General features: G+C 50.4%; 1 protein-coding gene across 1 annotated transcript in view; it reads right to left on the bottom strand.

The window, feature by feature from the left end:
- Positions 1-19301, bottom strand: part of GPSM1 (G protein signaling modulator 1) — a 64380-nt gene extending 45079 nt beyond the window's left edge. Inside the window, exon 1 of the mRNA XM_015644951.3 lies at positions 19196-19301. Within this exon, the coding sequence (XP_015500437.1) occupies positions 19196-19254 (59 nt within the window). The 5' untranslated portion in view covers positions 19255-19301. The remainder of the gene's footprint in view (positions 1-19195) is intronic.
- Between the last annotated feature and the right edge of the window lie 231 nt (positions 19302-19532).

Here is a 19532-nt window from a genome sequence, read left to right as displayed (position 1 = left end):
CACAGGGAGCTGCAAACACCAACCCTGACACATTTTCCCTAAAACAGGCAGAATGGTGCTGTCTCTGCCACCAGGAAACAAAGCCAGTTCCTCCATGAACTGCCTGAAATCCAAGCCCATTTCCCTGGCAGTCTCCCTGCTGAGTCAGCTCCGTGTGGCTCCCAACACCCAACACCCTCCAAAGCAGGACAATCACAAGGACTGGCCAAACAAAAGGAAAATAGCACAAGACCTGGTTTTAAACTCTTCTTCCAAACACACCTGTGACCTCTTCTGCCTCACTGCTCATTGTCCCCAAAGCCACCAGGTAACAAGAGGGAGAAGGGAGCTGTGAAGCAGCTCCTGTGAGCTCTCACTCAAACATCTCATTCCAAAGCAAAGCCCACATCTGAGTGGCTATTTTATTTATACAAGAAATAAATGTGGCTCGTTTATACAAGAAATGTGCAGTGGCTCGTGGTGCCAGAGCAGCATTTGTCCCTGCCTCAGCTTCTGCTTGATAGCAGGAAGAAAAATATTAAGATTAAAAACATTTTACTTCTCTCTGCTGATCCTTTTGCTAGATCACACAAAAATTAATGAGTTTCTGCCTGGGGATCCCACCAAATTTTCATCAGTGCCAAGGTATATCTGTGGTTTGTAGATCCTGCACCATCAGCTATTGACAAGTCTCTGCTGATACATCCCAAAGAGCTGACTGGGACTGAAGGAAGGCAAGAAACACCCTGCACACAAATCAGCAGCATTAACTGCAGGCAGCTTAGTGGGGATGAGTCTTGAGAGGACCTGAAATGCAGGAATGAGCCACCACCAGGAGCTAATGCTGGATTCCAGTTAGAAAGTGGCAGAGACAAAAGCAAACTATCTTGAGCTCAAATTTCAGCCCAAACAAAACTCTTTCCAATATTCAAGTTGTCTTTGAGAAATTGAGTTCACCAGCTGTAAACAGTCCAAAAAACTGGGGTGGAGACTGATTTCCCTAATTGATGGAATTGCTGTACAGCTCATGTGGAACTCCTTGGGTGATTTTAAGAGCTTGAAGTGAAGGTTCCCATTCCCACAGCAACAAAAGCCAGGTAAGCACAGCAAGGGCAGGACCATATCTGCCATAGCCCAAAGTGAATTTTGTGCCCCAGAGCCCACCTGGTGACACCCTCACACTCTGTGGGTGCTGTCCCCATGGTAACTGTGGCAGTGACACGACCTTCCAGTGCACACAGCCCTTAATTAAAATCTGTTTGTCCTTGAACAGGCTGCTCTGCAGAGGATCTGACTTATCTAATTAACATCACTGCTCAGACTGGGACCTGAGCAAACAAGGGGAAGGGACAGGAGGCTTTTCCCTGCATCCTGCTCTGCCAAGCCCTCGCTGCCTCGGACAACAAACAAGGACTGCAAGTGTGAACAGAAACACAACCCACCTGTAAAACCCACCTGCTCTTCAGAGCTGCTTTTGGGAAGCACCTTTGCATGCAGTTCAATCACTCCAGGCTCAAAAGCACTCAGGAACACATTGCCAAGGGCAGAGGAATCGACTAAAGGTCAAGAAACAAACTCGAGAACACTAAAATTCCACTTAAAAAAGCTCCCAAAGTCCACAGCTCAACCATCCATAAAACACAACTGAAAGGACAAACCTGAACCATCCTGACAGACCAGAAAAGGGAAAAGAGACAATGACAGCAAGGTCCAAGCCCTCCCTTACCTCTTCTGCTGCCTGTGCATTTTCTGAGCGTGCACCCAGAGCTCCAAAGCCACTGGCAGAAGGAAGCAGCGGGGCTGAGGCCACATATAAATGCAGAGTTTGGCCACAAAAACACTCAGCAATCTGGCCAGAATTGTGCCAGGGAATGAGTGGGTGGCACGATGCTGGCAGATGACTTGGTCCCCATCAGTGTGACACCTGCCAGTCAGTCTCCAGGCCAGGAATAGATGCTGCTTCTCACACTCACAAAGCAGAAAAGGGTCACCTTCTGCTGGGCAGTGACAGGCAGGAGGAACCCTCTTCCCAATCCAGCATGGGCAGGGCCTCCCTCCTTCCTCAAGTTTTTTCTTTAAAGGATAACTGATGTGAAGGCAGAAAGAGCTGAGAAAAGCAGGAGGAGCAGCCTTGAACAAGAATTCCCAGGGTCACCCATCACTGTCAGGCAGCAGCTAATGAGGAGCTGGAGCACAGATTGCCTTTTGCCTGCTGCAAGCTTGTTCAAAGAACTCCACAGCAAAAAATGTGCCTTTGGAAAAGGTAAAATACAAAGATTCTCACATGTGTTTTCAGCAATTTGGAGAAGGCAGAGAGTCCCAGGAGTGCTGGGGAAGCCAAGGACACTGTCAAGTGAGAAATTAAGGGAACAGCACAAGGTGCCACCAGTGCCATTATCAATGATCACCAGACTGCTGTCAAACACTGTAATTAGGACATTATAATTGGGTGATGATAGAGGTCCCCAGAGTGGGAACACCACACACTCAGACCTTCCAAAACTCTTCTCAGCACTGCCTTGCTCACAGCAACCTGTCACTGCTGACAACAAATCCATCAGGGTACACAGAAAATTACCGTGTCACCAGACACAGCCTGGGGTCAGCTGTCTGATGCCTTAAATATTGCAAATATCACAGGAAAAAGAGAACCTCTTCCTGCCTGCAAGGTGAAACTGCCTTTCAAAAAAGGAGAAAAGGGAAAAGGAAAGGTATTTATAGATATTTGATTCATGTTAGCGGGGGAGATTGCAAAACTCACTCCCAATCAGACCTCGTGTAGTTCAAAACTCCAAGCTTTTAAACAGAAGGTATGGCAGAAAATAACCCATCAAAACCACCACGAGTAGTAAAAAACCCCCTTAGTATTTCTATTGATATGAGTTAGTGAAGCAACAGATTTTAGCATCTTACTTGCAATCTGATTAGGTTCTGTACAAAAATAAATCTAATTCCAGAGCGCTGGTGACGGGCAATTAAACATTTCTTCCAAACCAAAAAAAGGATCAGATTTACCAGGTGCTCAGTGTAAATGCATATTCAATGGCTTAACGAACTAAATATGCATTTAAATAATTACTTTCTTTAAGGGAGTGCTGCCAGTCAATCAAGCTGGGAATTATTCCCCTTCAGTGATTTCCTTTCCCAGCCCTGCAGGGCTCCTGTACCTGAGAGGGAGCTGATGGCTCTGAACCACCAGGTCCAGGTGCCTTCAGACCCCTGGGGATGTGTCCCCTCTGCTGATGGGGAGTGCTCCAAATATTTACCTTTGCTTCCCAACCTGAGGAAAGCTGTTCCAGATCCTCCTGAGGCACAGCCCGAGTTTATTCATGGTGAATTTATACCATTTAGCCTCAGGACACTGCCCTTCTCTGCCTGGGGCACTGTCCCAAGGGGTTTTGGGCAGATTTCCCTGTTTACTCTGCCTCAGGCAAGGTCCAGCACATCCACACCTGCCTCTCTCTCGCTCCAATCTGTAAGAAAATCCCATTACTTGCTCCTGAATACAGGTGATTTCAACTTCCTACCCTTAAATACCATCTCCTTGCCACAGCAACCCATCTTTCAGTGCCTCTTATCCACACTGCTCCTCTCCATCATCAACACACCCAGCAGCAACCTGGCAGGAGAATAATTCAAATACTCAACTATCTCACTCCCAAATCCAGATCTGGTGGAACAGCCCCTCACTCCCCACCCACATCACATCCCCAGCACCAACCCCTCCTGACAAGCAGGTTTTTGTCCCAAACACAGGCTGGCAGGGAGGCTGACAAACAAATCAAGATACACATGAAATTAGCCTGATGCAAAGCACTTTTGGAAGCTGGAAAGCAGCACACAGGAGCCAGTCAAAGGACAGAACCCCTGGGACACCCTGACCTACACCTCACCTCATTAGTGAGGGGAAGGAAACAAAACCTCCTGTTGAGTTTGGAGAGGAAAAGGTCAGAGATGAAACCATGAATGCTGCACCCAGTCCTCCCCAACTTCTGAACTGGTTCCAAGCATCTGGCAAGATCCCTTCACATCTGGAGGGGAGGAGATTCCCACTCCACACACTTCCACTGGTAGGAGCACTGCAGTGAGTCCTTTCAGTGACCCCTGAGCTGAAAATAATAATATCCACAGGCACTTACTGCTGCTGGGGAAGTGTTTGTTCAAGCTGGAGCTCTGGGGATTACCCAGACCGAGCGATTTTCACCACAGTCTTTTGCTAAGGGCATGAAACAGAAAATCCAGAGGAAAAAACTCCAGGGAATTCTGGAAGCTGCTGGGGCTGTGTGCTGGCTCCAGATTTCCTGTCCCCTCACTGATGCAGCATCAGTGCTCCACAGTAGTCATTTCAGCTAATTGCTATCTACCATTAGCTGCAGAGTACTTACAAGGGATTCAATTCCACTGCATATTTGCTAATAAATCCCAAATGACACCGAGGAAGACAGCTGTATTTAGCTGCCTTTACCCTCTTATTAGCAGTGCTGAATAAGGCCCCATTTCAATGGGGAATGGCTCCAGCAAGCTGCGTCATTGTCAGAAATCCAAGTTCAAACTCCCCACTGCCTGCTGGAAAGCAAAAGTCATCCAGCATTCCCCTGCTTACACAACCTCTGTGGCTCTGATCCGTGGGGATGGGAGAGCAGAGGACAGATGGGAGTTATTTGCTGCTTTCAGAGCATTTTATGGAGCAGCTTATGATGCTGAGTTGGTAGGTGCTTCAACCTAAGGACTCCAAAATATCTCGCAGAGGTGCGAGGGCAGCAATTTCCCCATTTTTCAAAAAGGCAGCTGAGGCTCTGTGGGCAAATGATGCCTTGCTGTGAGTCAGCTGTAGAGAAGGGAAAGGAATCCAAGAGCCCTGGCTCTCAGAGCCTCTGCCAGGGCCAAGGGGAGCTGCTCCACCAGGAACGAGGTGCAGCACCTTCCATCCAGGCAGGGATGCTCACCCAGCTCAGCACGATGCCAAACATCTGAGGATGCCCAAAGAAAAGCTCCCAGTCCAGGAGCTGAAGGGATCCTTGACCTGCAGAAACCTGATCCACCCCTGGAAGGTCTGGGCTCTCAGTAAATGATACTTTGGCTACGATTATCTTGAATTCCTGACCCAAATGCTGCCCACAAATCCAGCTGGGCCCACAGGAAGAACACAGAGCACAAGGAAATTTTTCTGTGTCAGCTGAGGAGTGAAATTTCTAACAGGCAATGAGCACAATTCTAAGTCATTGTGCTCCAAAATTACTCAAGTATCAAAGGACTACCATGGATGTAATTAACTTCCAGCACTTGAAAATGCTCAGACGAGATTAAGGTGCAAATGTGAATTTCATCTCAGCCTGGTTAACAGTTTCACTTGATAGCCAGTTTCAAAGCACTTAAATTATAAGATGCAAATACTTTGCAGGGTCTGAGGAAGTGATGATTAAGGAGATATCAATTTGAAAATTAATTCATTAAAACATGTTCTGACTCCCAAATGGAAAAAAAAATATTATGAATCCACAAAGTGTATGAACTGATCAAATTCTCTGAAGGAAAACTGTGTAGGAGAACTCACTTTCAAGAAGAGTGAGAACAAAATGAGCCTGGAACACAATTTCTTTGCACAGCTCATCAGGGGCATAAACCCAACCACCAGCAGCCATCTGAGAAAAAGAGAAATAAATGTAGTGGCCAGGAGCACCAGCTTGCCAAACACAAGTGGAGCAGCGATGCTGATGCCTGAGGATGCTCTTTCCTTCCCAGAAACACAAAACCCAGCAGTTTATCTCATTCCTGCAGCACCTGACCCCTGAAATGTGCCCTGCAGAGCACCAGGCAAACCAGCACCTGCAACAGGATGGGCTTCTAGACATTTCTATTTTGTCACAGAGGAGGCTGGAATAAACTCAGCACAATGAAGGGAGCTTCCTGAGTTTTCCAAGAGTATTTTGCTTTCTTGTACAATGCTAGCACCTTTAATGAGGTTAATCCATCACGCTGCCATTAAGCAGCACTCTGGGGATGATTCCACCAGCAGTGAAGTGCTATTTCCTTCAGTCACTTCCAGCAGCCAGAGAGCAGGAGAGGACATGCAGGCTGAGAGGCTTTTCATTACAAACTTACTTTGGCAACTGGGTCAACACATCTCTCACTAAAATATATGCTGTGATTTATACAAATGTACTGCAGAATCCAGCAGGTCACAATTACCACAGACATTAGGAAAAAAACAAACTAGTAATTGCCTTATCAACAGCCAAGCAATGAAAACAATCAATTTATTTGTTCCTATTTTATTGATGCCATTCAGCTTCTACCACCGACCAGTACAGAGGAGCTCATTCAGGTCAAACTTCATACTGAAAACGGGCAAGTCCTGGGTTGGGAGAGGTCTTTCCAAACTCAGAAGAACCATAAATGAGAGATGTACAGACATCTCCTCCAAAACTGCCCCCAGACCCCCGGTGGGGGCTCAGCCAGGTGCCATGGGAGCAGCCTGGATGCTGTCCTGGCATGGGAGAGGGGCTGAGCGCTCGTGGGTGCCAGTGGAGCTCCAACAGGGCAGTGCCAGTGTGGGTCAGGAACAGCAGGGGAACAGCTCAGGACCAGAGCCACCACAGCTTTCACTGAAAACATCACAGCCTCCCCCAGCTCCTGCTCCAGGGTCCTGCCACCCCCAGCTGCTGGCAGGGTCAAGCTCAGCTCCACAAGTGCCACCAGCACAATCACCCCGGTTGTTCTGGGCAGCTGCACAGGCTGTGTGAGGTTTCCTTCCCTGCACAACCTTCTCGAGTGAAAGCAAGGCTTGTTTTCCCACAGGCCCCAGTCTATTCTCCATTCAAGCTGCCTGGAAAACCCCTCCAGCTGCAGCCCCCACTTCTCCTTCCCCTCTCAGCCTGCCAGCTGCTCCTGCCTCGGAGCAGGGGCTTGCAGCAGGAAAACAACTGTGTATGGAAAAGGTGCTGCCAAGCCCCAGAAACACCAGGGACTGCATTACAGCAAAGCCCAGCCAGCCAAAGGAGCCACCTCTGCCTGTCCCAGGTTCCTGCCCATGTCCCAGCTCATCCCAAACCTCCTGCAGCAGCTGGAGGCTGCACACACTCCCCACGTGCTGCCTCTTCCCTGCCCACAGCCCCTGCAAACCACAGCCACGCTCAGGGCACCGCGCTGGGATCGTCATCGTGATGCAGCACAAAAGGAAACCATGACAAAGTTCACACCACAGCTTTTTCCACTGACTCCACAGCAACCTACAGCCAATTTGGTTCTGTTCCCTTCCTGTCTCATCTGCTTCCGCCAGCCCCGAGCCAAGGCTTTCAGTCCAAGAGCGAGGGGCCTTTGGGATCCCTCAGAAAACTCCCACCCTGAGCCAGGGCCAGGCAGGCTTCGAGCCAGGGAGGTGCTGAGCGACTCCAGCTCACCAAGACAGCACTAAGGATGCTCTGCAGCACCAGCACTTGCACCTGAATGGGGTTTGGATGGGACCTTAGTGACAGAGCCAGCACAAACCCGGCCCTTGTGCTTCCTGCAGAACTCACTGAAGAACAAATAGCAGGAACCAGCCAAATCCAGTGAATCCAAACATGCAGCAACTTCTTTTTCAAATGACCATCTGGTAAAGTCTGTGAGGAGGATGAAATCGAGCCAGAGCACACCAGGGAGAACCTGTGATAGTCTCTTCCTCAGTGATCACAGCCCTGAGTGCCCAAACCAGAGGGATTCACAAAGGTGGCTCCCCTGGGTCACTCAGGGCACGGGAAGAGCTTCTGCCAGGGCTGAAGCACCACCAGCCACCAGGACAGATTGTTGTTGACAAAGCTGCAGCACAGCAGACTGCACCAATTTCACATTGTTTCTCTGCAGCTGTCTCCTGCTCAGAGAGCTGTTTAAAGCATTGTTGTGCTCTCCCTGAAACTTCCAGGGGTGCCAAAGATCAGGCATCAGGCCAGAGACACTCATGGTTCTGAAAGGCCAACAGAACAAGAGCTCACACTGGACACTGCCCTCTTCCCTGGCTGTTACACAGCCACAGGGAACCCCTCTGGATTTTGTAAAGATAATTCCACATCTGTGTGAAAAACAAGGGAAGAGGCTCCCCAGGAGCTCAGATATCAGCCAGGTGTCTGCCTCAACCCTTGCCAGCACCTCTAAAACTGTTCCTCCAGCTCCTCAGTGCAAACCCAAACCCAGCAGACCAGCACCAGCATTTCAAGGCACTCCATGGCACTGTGGAAAAATCCATGCATCCCACCAGATTAAAGTGCAAGCCCCCAGATCCCAGCGTGGCAGGATTCCCAGGAAGCCAGGAGGTTCCACACAAGGTGAGAATTGTGCTCAGCTCCTCCAGGGAGAGCAGCCCTGCTGTCTGGCACTGTGCTGGGAGCCCTCCAGCATCCTGCAAGCTGCTGTCACTGCTTCCCCAGCACCGTGGGACTGAGTTCTCCACCACATCTCCCCAGGTTTTTAGCACTTCTGTCCCAGTACAGCTCCATGGAAAACATCTACCCTGGAAACGCTTCTGTGCAAATCAGGCACAGGGAGGCAAGTGCTGCTCCTCCCCACACATGACTTCAGTTTGGCTCTGACACTGTGGCATTACTGCAGTTCAAACACAGGTGTAAACAGCAGCAAACATGTATTTTGAGAAGAGTTTGTCACGTAGATGACATCTTTGATGTGTGAAGTGGGCTCTGGTCCTGTTCTTCCACAGGAGGAGTTTGTATGAACATCATGTTTCTTGCAAAGTCTTCCCAAATACAGCAAGAATGCTCCTCTCTCCACAGGCCTGTCTGGGGTTCCACTGAGATCCTTCTTCTGAAGCTCTGTGAAACCTCACAGGTATTGCAATGAGTTTACAGACCACAGGCTGCTGCTCTGGAGCTCTGAGAGAATTCCCTGCTCCCCTCCTGCCTCACACTGGTGACAGAAGGGAGGATCCAGCATCAAGCTCACACACATGCCCAAATCCAAGGAGCCCATTTATCCTGACAACTGAATTATGTATATCTACAGAAAAAGAAAATCTCTGCTCCTGCACAGAGACATCATCATCATCCAGCAGTGAAAAAAACCCCACATGGCACAGCACCAGGCTGCATGGAAAATGTGCTACAGGGACAGGGAGGAGGAGACAGCTGACAAGACAGCTCTTACCTTCACCCCTAAGGGTGGTGGGCTGGGGGAGCTGCTGCCATGCAGGAACAGCTCTGTTTCCTCAGGGATTTTGAGTGCTGGAGGAGCCTGCCTGCTCTAATCCAGGGCATTCCAGAGCGGCTGCATTTGTGCTGCACAGCCTCCACCAACCTTTCAGGAGCAGCTCCATCCACCAACACACATGGCTTTAATTGGGGATGTTTTTTCTCTTCTTACTTCCATTCCAGTCACATGTTGGAGCTGTTACTTTTCTCTCCTCTGTGTGTATCTGGATGGCTGCATTCTCACTCTCCTTCCTGAGCCATGCCAGCCTCAGGCAAGCAGCTCCCAGAGCGTCAGCCTCGACAAATGACTCAGTTCTGTCTGGAGCCAGGTCTGCAAAGCATCTCCTGCCTTCCCTTCCCTTCCTTGCTGCTGCTCACACAGCTGCCCTGGGCAGGTGAGCTCTGTCCCCAGCACTTGGAGCTCCACCAAGCAGAGCTGGAGCCCCCAGAAAACCTGAGGGGAACTCGTGAGTCACACCAGGGGAGCCTCACCCAGGGCCATTCAGGAAGGGATTTCCACCACAGGAGAATCACTTTGCTCAGTGCAGGGAACACAGCATTTTTCTCTGCCCATTCCTCACCTTTAAGTGACAGATCTGCTGCTGGTCCTCTCTGCAAAGTGGTCACTCACTGGCACAGCTGATGACAACTTTCTGCCAAAAACACTGGTGCCAAAGGGTGGTTTTATTGAAGAGAACATCTTGCAGAGTGAGTTTTTCTTTTCTTTAGGACAGCAGAGGAAAATGTGGGCATTATCAGTCATTTCATTATTAACTCCTCAGACACCTGAGCACGCTACAAAAGCTCCCCATGGACCAGGCTGTCCTCAGAGCCTGAGGTACCTGCAGGAACTCTCTCTCCTGCCTGCCCTCCCAGCAGGGCACACACCAGGGATGAACACACAGTGAACAGCAGCTTTCCTTTCTCCCCTGGCTTTAAGGAAGGCACCAAACCACAGACTTCCATCAGCCAAGCAGTTCATGCTCGTAGTTTCCTGGATTACTGCCCTGATGGAAGCAATTCATACAAGAGCTGGCCAAGGGCTGCGGCCTTAAAATTCTGGGCACACTGCAGTGAACTCATATGTTTTATTATTTAGACCCACGCAGGAGCTCAGCTGAACTCAGAGGCCAGGAAATGCCTGGAGGTACACGTGGAGTATCACAATCCCAGGACATCCAGCTGCTTTTATGGGTGTAAGTCTCCACTCAAGCACAGTAAGATGTTGGCTGGTGGGCTTCCCAAGCTGGAAACCACACGGGCTTGTTTGTCAGGGGAAAAAGAGAAACACCCATGGCTCAGCAAGCTCAGTATTTTAATTTGTTAGATGCTGGTGGTTTGTATTCCTGCCTTCATGCTGCACAAGGCTTGGCTGATAAACAAGCCGAGTCTGATGGCCTCTGTGTTTTGCAGCAAGATCCAATCCCCAGAGCATTTCCTCCATACAAATCTCTGCAGACAGCTGCTAAAAAAAGGGGCTGTTGCTGCTGCAGCACCAGCTGGGATATGGTGAGTGCACAAGGACAGCGAGGACAGGACCCTCCTCAAAGCCCTGGCAGCTCCTGCCCATCCCAAATCCTTCCTGCCCGACTGTGACCACAGAGCTGTGCTTTCCTCTCTCCATCTTTCACCACACCCCAAAAAACAACAGCCCCCAAGGCAGGGCAGCTCCACTCACATAATCTGACTAGCAGGATTTTCTCACAGGGAACATTGCTGTGTGCCCCTCTCTCCTTTTTAAATTCTTTAATTTAAATTCTTCTCCAAGCCTGAGAGACAGGGACCCCTGGAGTCAGAGGAGCCAGAGCTCTCAGGGCTCTCCTGCTTTCTTCATGCCAGTCCCTGGCACTGGGCTCTTCACAGTGCCCAGGGCCACCCAAGCTGCTCCTTCTCCTGAGGTCTGCAGTGTTCCCACCACACCTTGTAAACAGGCAGAGCCTGGTATTTCATTCTCCAGCTGGTGAGTTCCTCCTGAACAACTTTCTGCTCCCTGTTAGAACAGCAGAGCCACTGGGATTTCGTGTGACAGCAGTGCTGCAGTGCCCAGCAGAGCTCAGTGAGGACAGAACCAAGGTCTCCAATTCACAATTAGCACAATCACCCTCACTCTGGTGTGGGTAAGGAAGTGCTGAAGGAAAGGAGTGCCAGTCAGGACATTCAGCTCCCAGTTTTATCATCTCTGTTCTCTTTCACCCTGAAGGCTATACAATTTCCCACCCTTGAAAACAGGAACAATGTTTCCCAGAAAAGCTGCAATAAAATTCTGGTGTTTACCACGCACTCTGAAACCCTGGAACGGATGCAGCCCTGCCAGGATCCACTCAGCACCATGGTACAAACCATGAATAACAGTAATTAACAAATAGCCCCAGAGAGATGAATATTAATCAGCACTTCCCAGCTCTCCTCAGGCACGAACAGATATCCCACAGATGGAGTGCTCAGAGCCACCTCAACTCTGCAGCATGGGTCACAGAAGGAATTTGTCCCACAACTAACTAGTTTGGGCTGAAGCTGCTCCAGAGCACAGGAAAATGCAGCAATCCACACCAAAGTGGCCAGGGAAGTACCACCAGGTACAGGTGAGCACTCAAATGGCACCTGCTGTGACGCCCCCCAGCAAATACAGCCCAGTGCTCTGCAAGATTACAGCAGTGACAAAAAAAACCTGGAAATGGAACTGGGACATCACTTGGTACAGGAAAACCCTCTGTTCTACCTGAAAATGGACATTTGTGCAGCTCTGTTCACCAAGGCATGGAGAAACTCCACCACACATGGACCAGCAGCAGGGTGGGGCTTCCCTGGGACAGTCAGCACAAGTGTTAATTATTTGTGCTGCCCTATGGCAAAGCTGATCTCCTCGTGCTGAGTCTGCTGCAATCCTGTACCAGAAGCCAATCCTCCCAGGGAGAGGCTGCAAATCAAAGGATCTGTCCCAAACCCCATCACAGACCAGCAGCTGGACCTGCATCCACAGCACCCAGCAAAGGGATCCCTTCCTCCCAACTCTGCTCCCTGGCAGCCAGAAAGTGTGAGGAAAACACAGCAGGATCCCCAGGGCAGGAAAGGAGCCCTGTCAGCCTCTGTGTGCCTCCAGCAGTCACCTTGTGCAGCTCAGAGCCAGCTGCAGACAGAACTGACAGCTCCCAGTACTGCCCCTGCATTTTTAAAAGCGGCTTCCAAGACAAAACATCTGCTCCCAGGTGGAACATGAAATAGCTCTTACACTGAGCTGTGTTATTAGTGTTTTTCCTCTTTCTCTTGCACTAGCCCCTTACTCCCAGTGAGGAGCCCCTCTGGCTGCTCCAGAGGATGTTAAGAGCAAAGGGTAACAGAAAAGCTTGAGGAAAGCCAACACAATCCAATATTCCTCTTTCAAAAATCCCTCCAGGGGTGGCAGCTGCACAGAGCTACTGATTCACAACAGAAGGTGAAGCTTCTTTAGAGGGATCCTGTCTAATCCCAGAGTCAGAAACACCTGTGGTTCCAGTGCCTGGCATCCTCAGGCAAAATCCTCCTGCTGAAAGTAAACTGGGAATAGATTTTTAAGCTGTTTGCTCCTACCCTGAAGGTACTGAACAGACAGCAGCACTGCTTTCCAAACCATTAATTCAGGGGGTTGTTGCTGCTCCAGTGTCCAGGGCCTTGCAGAAGGTCTTCTCACCCCTTCCACCGAAGTGAGGAAGGGCAGATATCAGTGAGGTGCTTGTCCCCCCTTTTCCAGGCTTCAGTGGGACAGGGATCCCCCCTGGCAATTCCAGGATCAGATCATTACACTGGTTTGGGTTTGGCTGCCCACTTTGAAGGCTCTCAGTCCCAGGCCTCAGATTCAGTTCTAGAAACTCCTGAAGGGAACAGAGGTCATGGCTATTGTCCTTAACCAGCCCTGTTAATTTTATCTCAGGAGAAGTGAGTTAAGTCACTTAAGTACAGCGCTGTGCTGCAAATTGCTCATTTAATATTGCCCTTGAAACTGCACTGTAATGATAATTTTTCACTTCCTTCCCTAGGCAGTTGCATAACATTGCTGGGCATTGTTTAGAGAGCTCCAAAGCTGAGGCAGCCGTGTCCCTTTCACCTTCTCCTCACCAAGCACTGGCAGGGATGTTGATTTTCTGGTTGTGGGGTTTTTTTTGGCTTCTTTTTTTTTTTCCCCCACTCTATCAGCTTATTACATTAAACAACAGATGGATGTGACTCTGAATGCAAATAGCCTTCCAAAAAAAATTATTCTTACTTTCTTCAGCTTTCAGTGGAAAAAAAAATCCCATTTATACCAGTTAAACCTAAGCCAATTAGACAGTCAGATCTGTCAAATAACATTTAATTAAAAGTATCTTTAGGGAGGGAGCAGCTGGGTCAATGAAAAGCTTTCCCACTGACAATAAAAATAGCCCAGGCCCAGAATTCAACAGCCCCACTTTGTGGTTGGGATACTCAGCCTGTGTGCCCAGACCAGGAGGAATTTGGGTTTCATGGCTTTGGTTGGCACAGGATTTTGTGACAGGGAAGTGGAATTCTGGAAGCTGGGCTGGCTGATCAAAGGGGCACAGAGAGCAGGACTGGGATGGGAGGGATGGGACACAGCACAAGATACACCTGAGAGCAATTTGCAGATAAAATTGCTCTGCTAGCAGAGCAGCACCAAGAGTTCCCTAAAATCCATCTCTCCACTTCAGAAACTTGCTGCTTGTGGCTTCTTGCAGTGTAAGACCTGACAGAGCTCAAACCTGTTCTTCAAGCACGTTTGGACACCACCTCGAGTGCAAAAAACATGAGACAGCAAGAAATCAACATACCACAACAAAAACACAGTTTATGTTCTCTGTTAACAGAAAGTCTGATTTGCTGGAGAGGAGGCAAAGAGGGGAAAACAGGAACACGAGAGCTGGGGAGATGAGGCTTGAGACAGAGCAGCATCTGCTCTGCAGGGAGCTCAGACTGAAGAGAGCAGTGACAGAGCTGTGTCCTGGGGAAGTGTTAGAGGAGCAGAGGTGGAGGGAGCCACATGTAGGAAGTCCCTGGATGCAGGCACAGGCCAGGCTCACCCCAGATCCCCCCGAGGGCAGGTGGAGCAGGGTGGTCCTGCAGGGACCCCCTGGCCTCGCTCCAGCTGCAGAGGTGGGGATGGCACCTCTCAGGGCACACCTGGACACCTCCTGCTTTAACAGGAACACACACACTCCACAGGTTTGAACCCAGGCAGGATCTTCCATCCTGATGAACTTCTTCTAACAAACTAAGCCAATCTATCACCACCAGCCCATTAAAAAAATCCCTTCCTATCTGCCTCTGCAGATGTTCCCTCCAAGCCTGAGGCCTGGATCAGTGAGAAGTTGATTCCCCAGACTTTTATCAGCATTTCCAATTTTAAGCCTTTCTGCTCCTGGCTATGACTTTGCTTATCCTCAAGGCACCACCAAGGCAAGGCTTTCCCCTTGGTTTATGTAATATACCAGGAAAAAATCCAAAGTCTGGGTCATTCATCACTGAGGGGGAGGAGGGGAATGCCAAGGGAGCTGTGCAGCCTGTTCCTGTCCCCTATCACCACAGTGCTCATGGTCCAGCTGCTTGGCTCAAGAGAGGAAGAGCCAAAAAGGATTTTAAAAATCACTCTTCTATAACAAATCAATTTCTCAGCTTTCATAACGTGTTTTCATCCTTTGGTGTAAAAGGCACTGCTTCCCCTAACTTTGAAAATAAGGGGTAGCAGATCCCTAATTGGCCACATCCTCCAGGAAAACAGGAATTAATCACACACAGGATTTTCCTGTGGCATAAGCAGCTCGTGCTGCAGACACCAACCAAAGCCCTGACAGGACCCACCACTCCTGGAGTGAACAAAACTGCTGCACCCACTCACCACGACCCAAACACCAACCTCCTGCTTGCTCTTTCCAGTGTCCCTCCTCTCCTGCTGGCCATGAGCTCCTGGAGACACTTTCCCAGGAGAGAAGCATCCAGTTCAACAGGTAGCAAAAGGCACCTCAGTAGCTGGGCATGGAGCTCTGGGCAGCACAGCTCTCTCCTGCCCCACAGCCAAGAGCCACAGCTGCCTCCAGACCCAGCTTTGGTGTGATTATTAACATTTATCTCGCAGGAAACTGCCTTTGAGGGGTGTCCTCAGGCCACACCCGAGTCACAAACTCATCTGACTTCAGCTGATGCAGAGGCAAACTTTGGATAACCACAAACACGTGGCCAAGGGACAACATTCTCTTTCTTGTCTGCTTGGCACAAACATCTCGTACAAGGCACAGGATTTGGGGATGAAGCATCCAGAGGAACAGCTCTCACCCCAGGGGAGGCACAACCAGCAGAACCTGAATCAGTGCAGCACAAGTCAGCACAGGGAGAAGGCAGAGCATCACCTCAGCCTCATTTACATGTGCACTGAGTCCAATGAATGCCCTGAGGATGGAAAAGGAGTGTTTGTATTGCAGCAGCACCTACAGGGCCGAGGCAAAGCAGGATCACTGTGTGCCAGGCACAAAGCACAGCCCTGTCCCACGGGAGACCAGAGGGAGCAGGGACAGAGCTTCTCTCCCCACATCCCACGAGGTGAAGGAAGAATCAAAAAGGATGCCCAAAATCCTGGGGGAACCTGCAAAGCACCAAGCCCCAGGTCTGCCTCTCCCTGCTGAGGTGGACACTCAATGTCCTGCTTGGCTCCACTCTGGGATGCCCACACGACTCACCAGTGCTGAAAGTACAAGTGAGAAGTTCAAAACATCCCAAGAGATGTCAACAAAGCCAACACTGCCTGCTAAACTATCATATAATTTTTGCTCAGGCCAGCTATTATCCAGCACAGCTATTTTAGAAATGTTTGTCCTGTTTTACACATCCTTCTGCCTGGTGGAGACTGCCAACAGAAGAAAAGTCAGAATCTTTCACAAACCTCTGAACCAGCATTCAGAAACATAATAAGCAATTTCAAGTCTAATCTACCAAGTAAACAGGGACCAAATGGTCATTCCCAGCTTTTTGGTAGCACACCTGAGCCCTTTCCCAATCCCACAGGGGAAGCTCATTGCACTTTTCCAAACCCAGCACTGCTGCTGGTGCTAATTTTCACCTCAGGTAGATACAATTAAATACCAGCTCTTGGAAAGAAAATAGCTGTTAGCCTTATATAAATTCCAGATTCAAAAGTTGTGTGAGTTTACTTTACAACAACTAGGGAAAATACCAAAGTACTTCATGGTATTTTTCTCCCTTGGGTACACACAAAACCAACAACAACCATTCCAGACAGAGGTTCACCCCAACAGTGGATTTTCTCCCTGATTTGCTTTGCAAACCCCAGTTTACTCTGCCACAACCATGCCGAGTTGTGCCCTCCCTCGCTGCCTTCCCTGTCAGAAGGGCAGCAGTTCCTCCATCCCAGTTTTCCCATCAGAGCAGGAGGAAGGAGCCTCCTCTCTCCCAGCTCTGTGATGCTCAGAGCACTCTCTAATTGCCCGATGCACATTCAGGTCAGGTCCTCGCCTTGGTGGCACTAATGAGTGAGATGGGGACTGTTTGTGACACAATCAAGGAAAGTTTGTAAACACCACAAAAGCCAGGAGAGCTTTGGAAAACAGAGACTGCAGGAGAGCAGAGAGCAAGGGAAGGGAAAGGGAGGAACAAGGTGTGCTTTTATCTGAGTTCTCAGGGCAGATTAATGCATTTCTGGACTGACTGCAGCATTATCTAATGTTCTTTCTGTGTGGGATCAATAACATCACCACGATGGCAGGGCAGTACAGTGAGGGTTTCCCCAGGACATGTCCATGTCTCCCTCCCAGACCCAGAAATCTCCAGAGTGGCCTTTTAAAAGCAAAGGGCCAAATCCAGGGGAGCTCTGTGGACAGTGATGGACATGTCTCCCACATCAGCTTGTCACTCTCCACAGCCCAGGGGAACCACTGGATGCATTTGGTGCTTCCTACACCTTCAGAATCAGCCAGCCAGCACAAAAAGCACCTGCAGCAGTGGAGAGAACAGGACACCTACTGCCAGCAGGTATTTCCCAGCTCCTACCCCTATTCTGCTCAACAAGTCCTCAGAGGTTACACACAGCTGAATTAATGCACTGAAATTAACACCAGCCCAAAACCCCATGGAAGGTAAAGCAGTAACTCAGGCTCACACAGAAGTTGGCCAGCTCATATTTGAGGAGCACAATCATAACTGGACAATTCCAACAAGCCCCAGCAGTGACCCAGGAGCTGAGCCCACAGATAGACCAGCCCTGAGCAGAGCCACGACTTCCAAAGCCCTGGACTTCCAACAGGTCCTCCCTGGAGCTTCACAGTTCTGTGGAGCTGCACAGGGACAGAAACACCCTGGTTTGTGGTGTACAACTGCTGCAGAAAAAGTTTTGACTCTAGTCTCTGTAAATAGAGATGTTTGGCCCAGTCAGCACACGGATCATTTGCTGCCAGCACAACAGAGCACATGTCTTTGTTTAGGAGGGGCTGAATTTAGGGAAGCACTAAAGGATGCAATAAAAATGAATAAACACTTTCGTTTTTGGCATGTTTCTCCCCACACAGCCCTGCTTCCTAGAAGGAAAATAGCTCCTCCAGCTCCCCAGATGAGGGGTCTGGCACTCCCTGCCTGCACAGATACCTTCTGCAGCTCTTACACCTCGATTAATGCTCTCAGGCACAAAGAAAACCCCACATATTAAGATTTTAGTACCAGTTATTATGGCTTTAGCACTCAGTCACCCAAGGTTCCACCATCACACCACACAGAGGTACCGAATTCACCCCAAAGTTTCTGCCCCGGAATAAAATGAAGTTAAGGAAAAAACTAAGTTACCACTTATCTTACAGAGCAGTAGGGACAGAGGCTACACCAGATCTGCTTTCAAGGCCTAAAAGGCACAGCAGAGCCTTTTAAAACCACATGCCCTGCCAGAGACACCCAGATAAGCCACAGGAAAGTGTTTCCCATTTCTCTTCCCCAGCAGCTGGGAGCAGTGTTCATGTGCAGGAACACATTTGTGATAAGCAGCCTCCCCCTAAAATTTCCTCTGCAAAAGCGACCAAAATCTAGTCCCCAAAAAGTTTCCAAGAAAAACAAAGAGAAAGAAAGAAGCAGCCCAAGTCTGGGTAAAATCGAGCAGGTTTCTCCCCAGCTCTAGCTCCCCCAGAGCAGTGATATTAACTCTGCTGCCTCCTCTTTCCCTGGAGTTGCTCTACAATACAACATAACCAAGAAACACCTGCTGCCCTCCCTAATGAACCAACACTCATTAAAGCAGACAACCCACTAGCTGCTGCGCTAATTACTGCGGAGCATGCAAGGAGAATTGATGAAAAGCTACTGTATCCCATACACTTCACGCATTCTCAGGCATTTTCAGCCCTCTGGTCCAGCCACTGCATCACCTCCACTTCAGGCTGCTAGAGGAGAGATCAAACACGATGGTGAACGGCACCAACAATGCTGTAAGGCCTTAAAGTCACTCATTTAGTCTTCTTCGGGTCTAGTCTTCTCCAGTTTTGATCCAAGTGAAGAGAACGGGCACTGCCATGAACGCCAAACAGCCTGGAGCTATTTTGTTTTCTCCCAGCCCTGTGAATTCCTGTAGCGCCCAGTTCTGAAGCTGAGACTCCGAGTGTCTGCAGTGCGACCGGGAGCCTCCCATGCCACTGCCCAGCCCCGAGGAGCTCTGAGCATCCCCTGCTCAGCCGAGGAGCCGCTCGCTCCTGGCCAGTGCCAAGGACGGCAGCGGAGCACCGGAGCTGCCCAGGAGGGAGCGCCGCGTCCTCCCCGGCTCCTCCCGGGGCACTCGGGCTGGATCCCACCCGAGCAACAGCTCCGGCTGCCCGGGATGAGCGCTCCCTCCTGCCGCCCTCGCTGCCCCGGGGCTCGGGGAGGGACCGGGCTGTGCCCCAAGGACCGGGCTGTGCCCCAAGGACCGGGCTGTGCCCCAAGGACCGGGCTGTGCCCCAAGGACCGGGCTGTGCCCCAAGGACCGGGCTCGCTGCAGCTCCGGGCCCGGGCTGTGCCCGCTCCGGGCTCCCCCCGGCCCCGCTCACCTGCAGTAGAAGCGTCGTGCGGCGGAGCCGGGGCTGTCCCCGCCGGGCGGGCTCGCCATGGGCGGTGGGGAGCGGGCAGCGGAGTATGGCAGCGCCGGGAAGTGATGCACCGAGCAAAGAAACTCCCGGGCAGGCCCCTCCTCCGGCTGATGTCACCCGGCCTGCCTCCCTCCCTCCCGCCGCGGGACGGGGAGCGCAGCCCCGGCTCAGCATCCCCCGGCTGGCACAGCCCCCTGTCCCCCGGGGACATCATCATCATCCTCACCGGGACATCATCATCATCATCCTCACCGGGACATCATCATCATCATCCCCACCGGGACATCATCATCATCCC

Source organism: Parus major, chromosome 17, assembly GCF_001522545.3.
Source record: "Parus major isolate Abel chromosome 17, Parus_major1.1, whole genome shotgun sequence".
NCBI classification, from domain to species: domain Eukaryota; kingdom Metazoa; phylum Chordata; class Aves; order Passeriformes; family Paridae; genus Parus; species Parus major.
The sequence above is the reverse complement of the archived record's forward strand: the minus strand, read 5'-3'. Positions and strand labels throughout refer to the sequence as shown.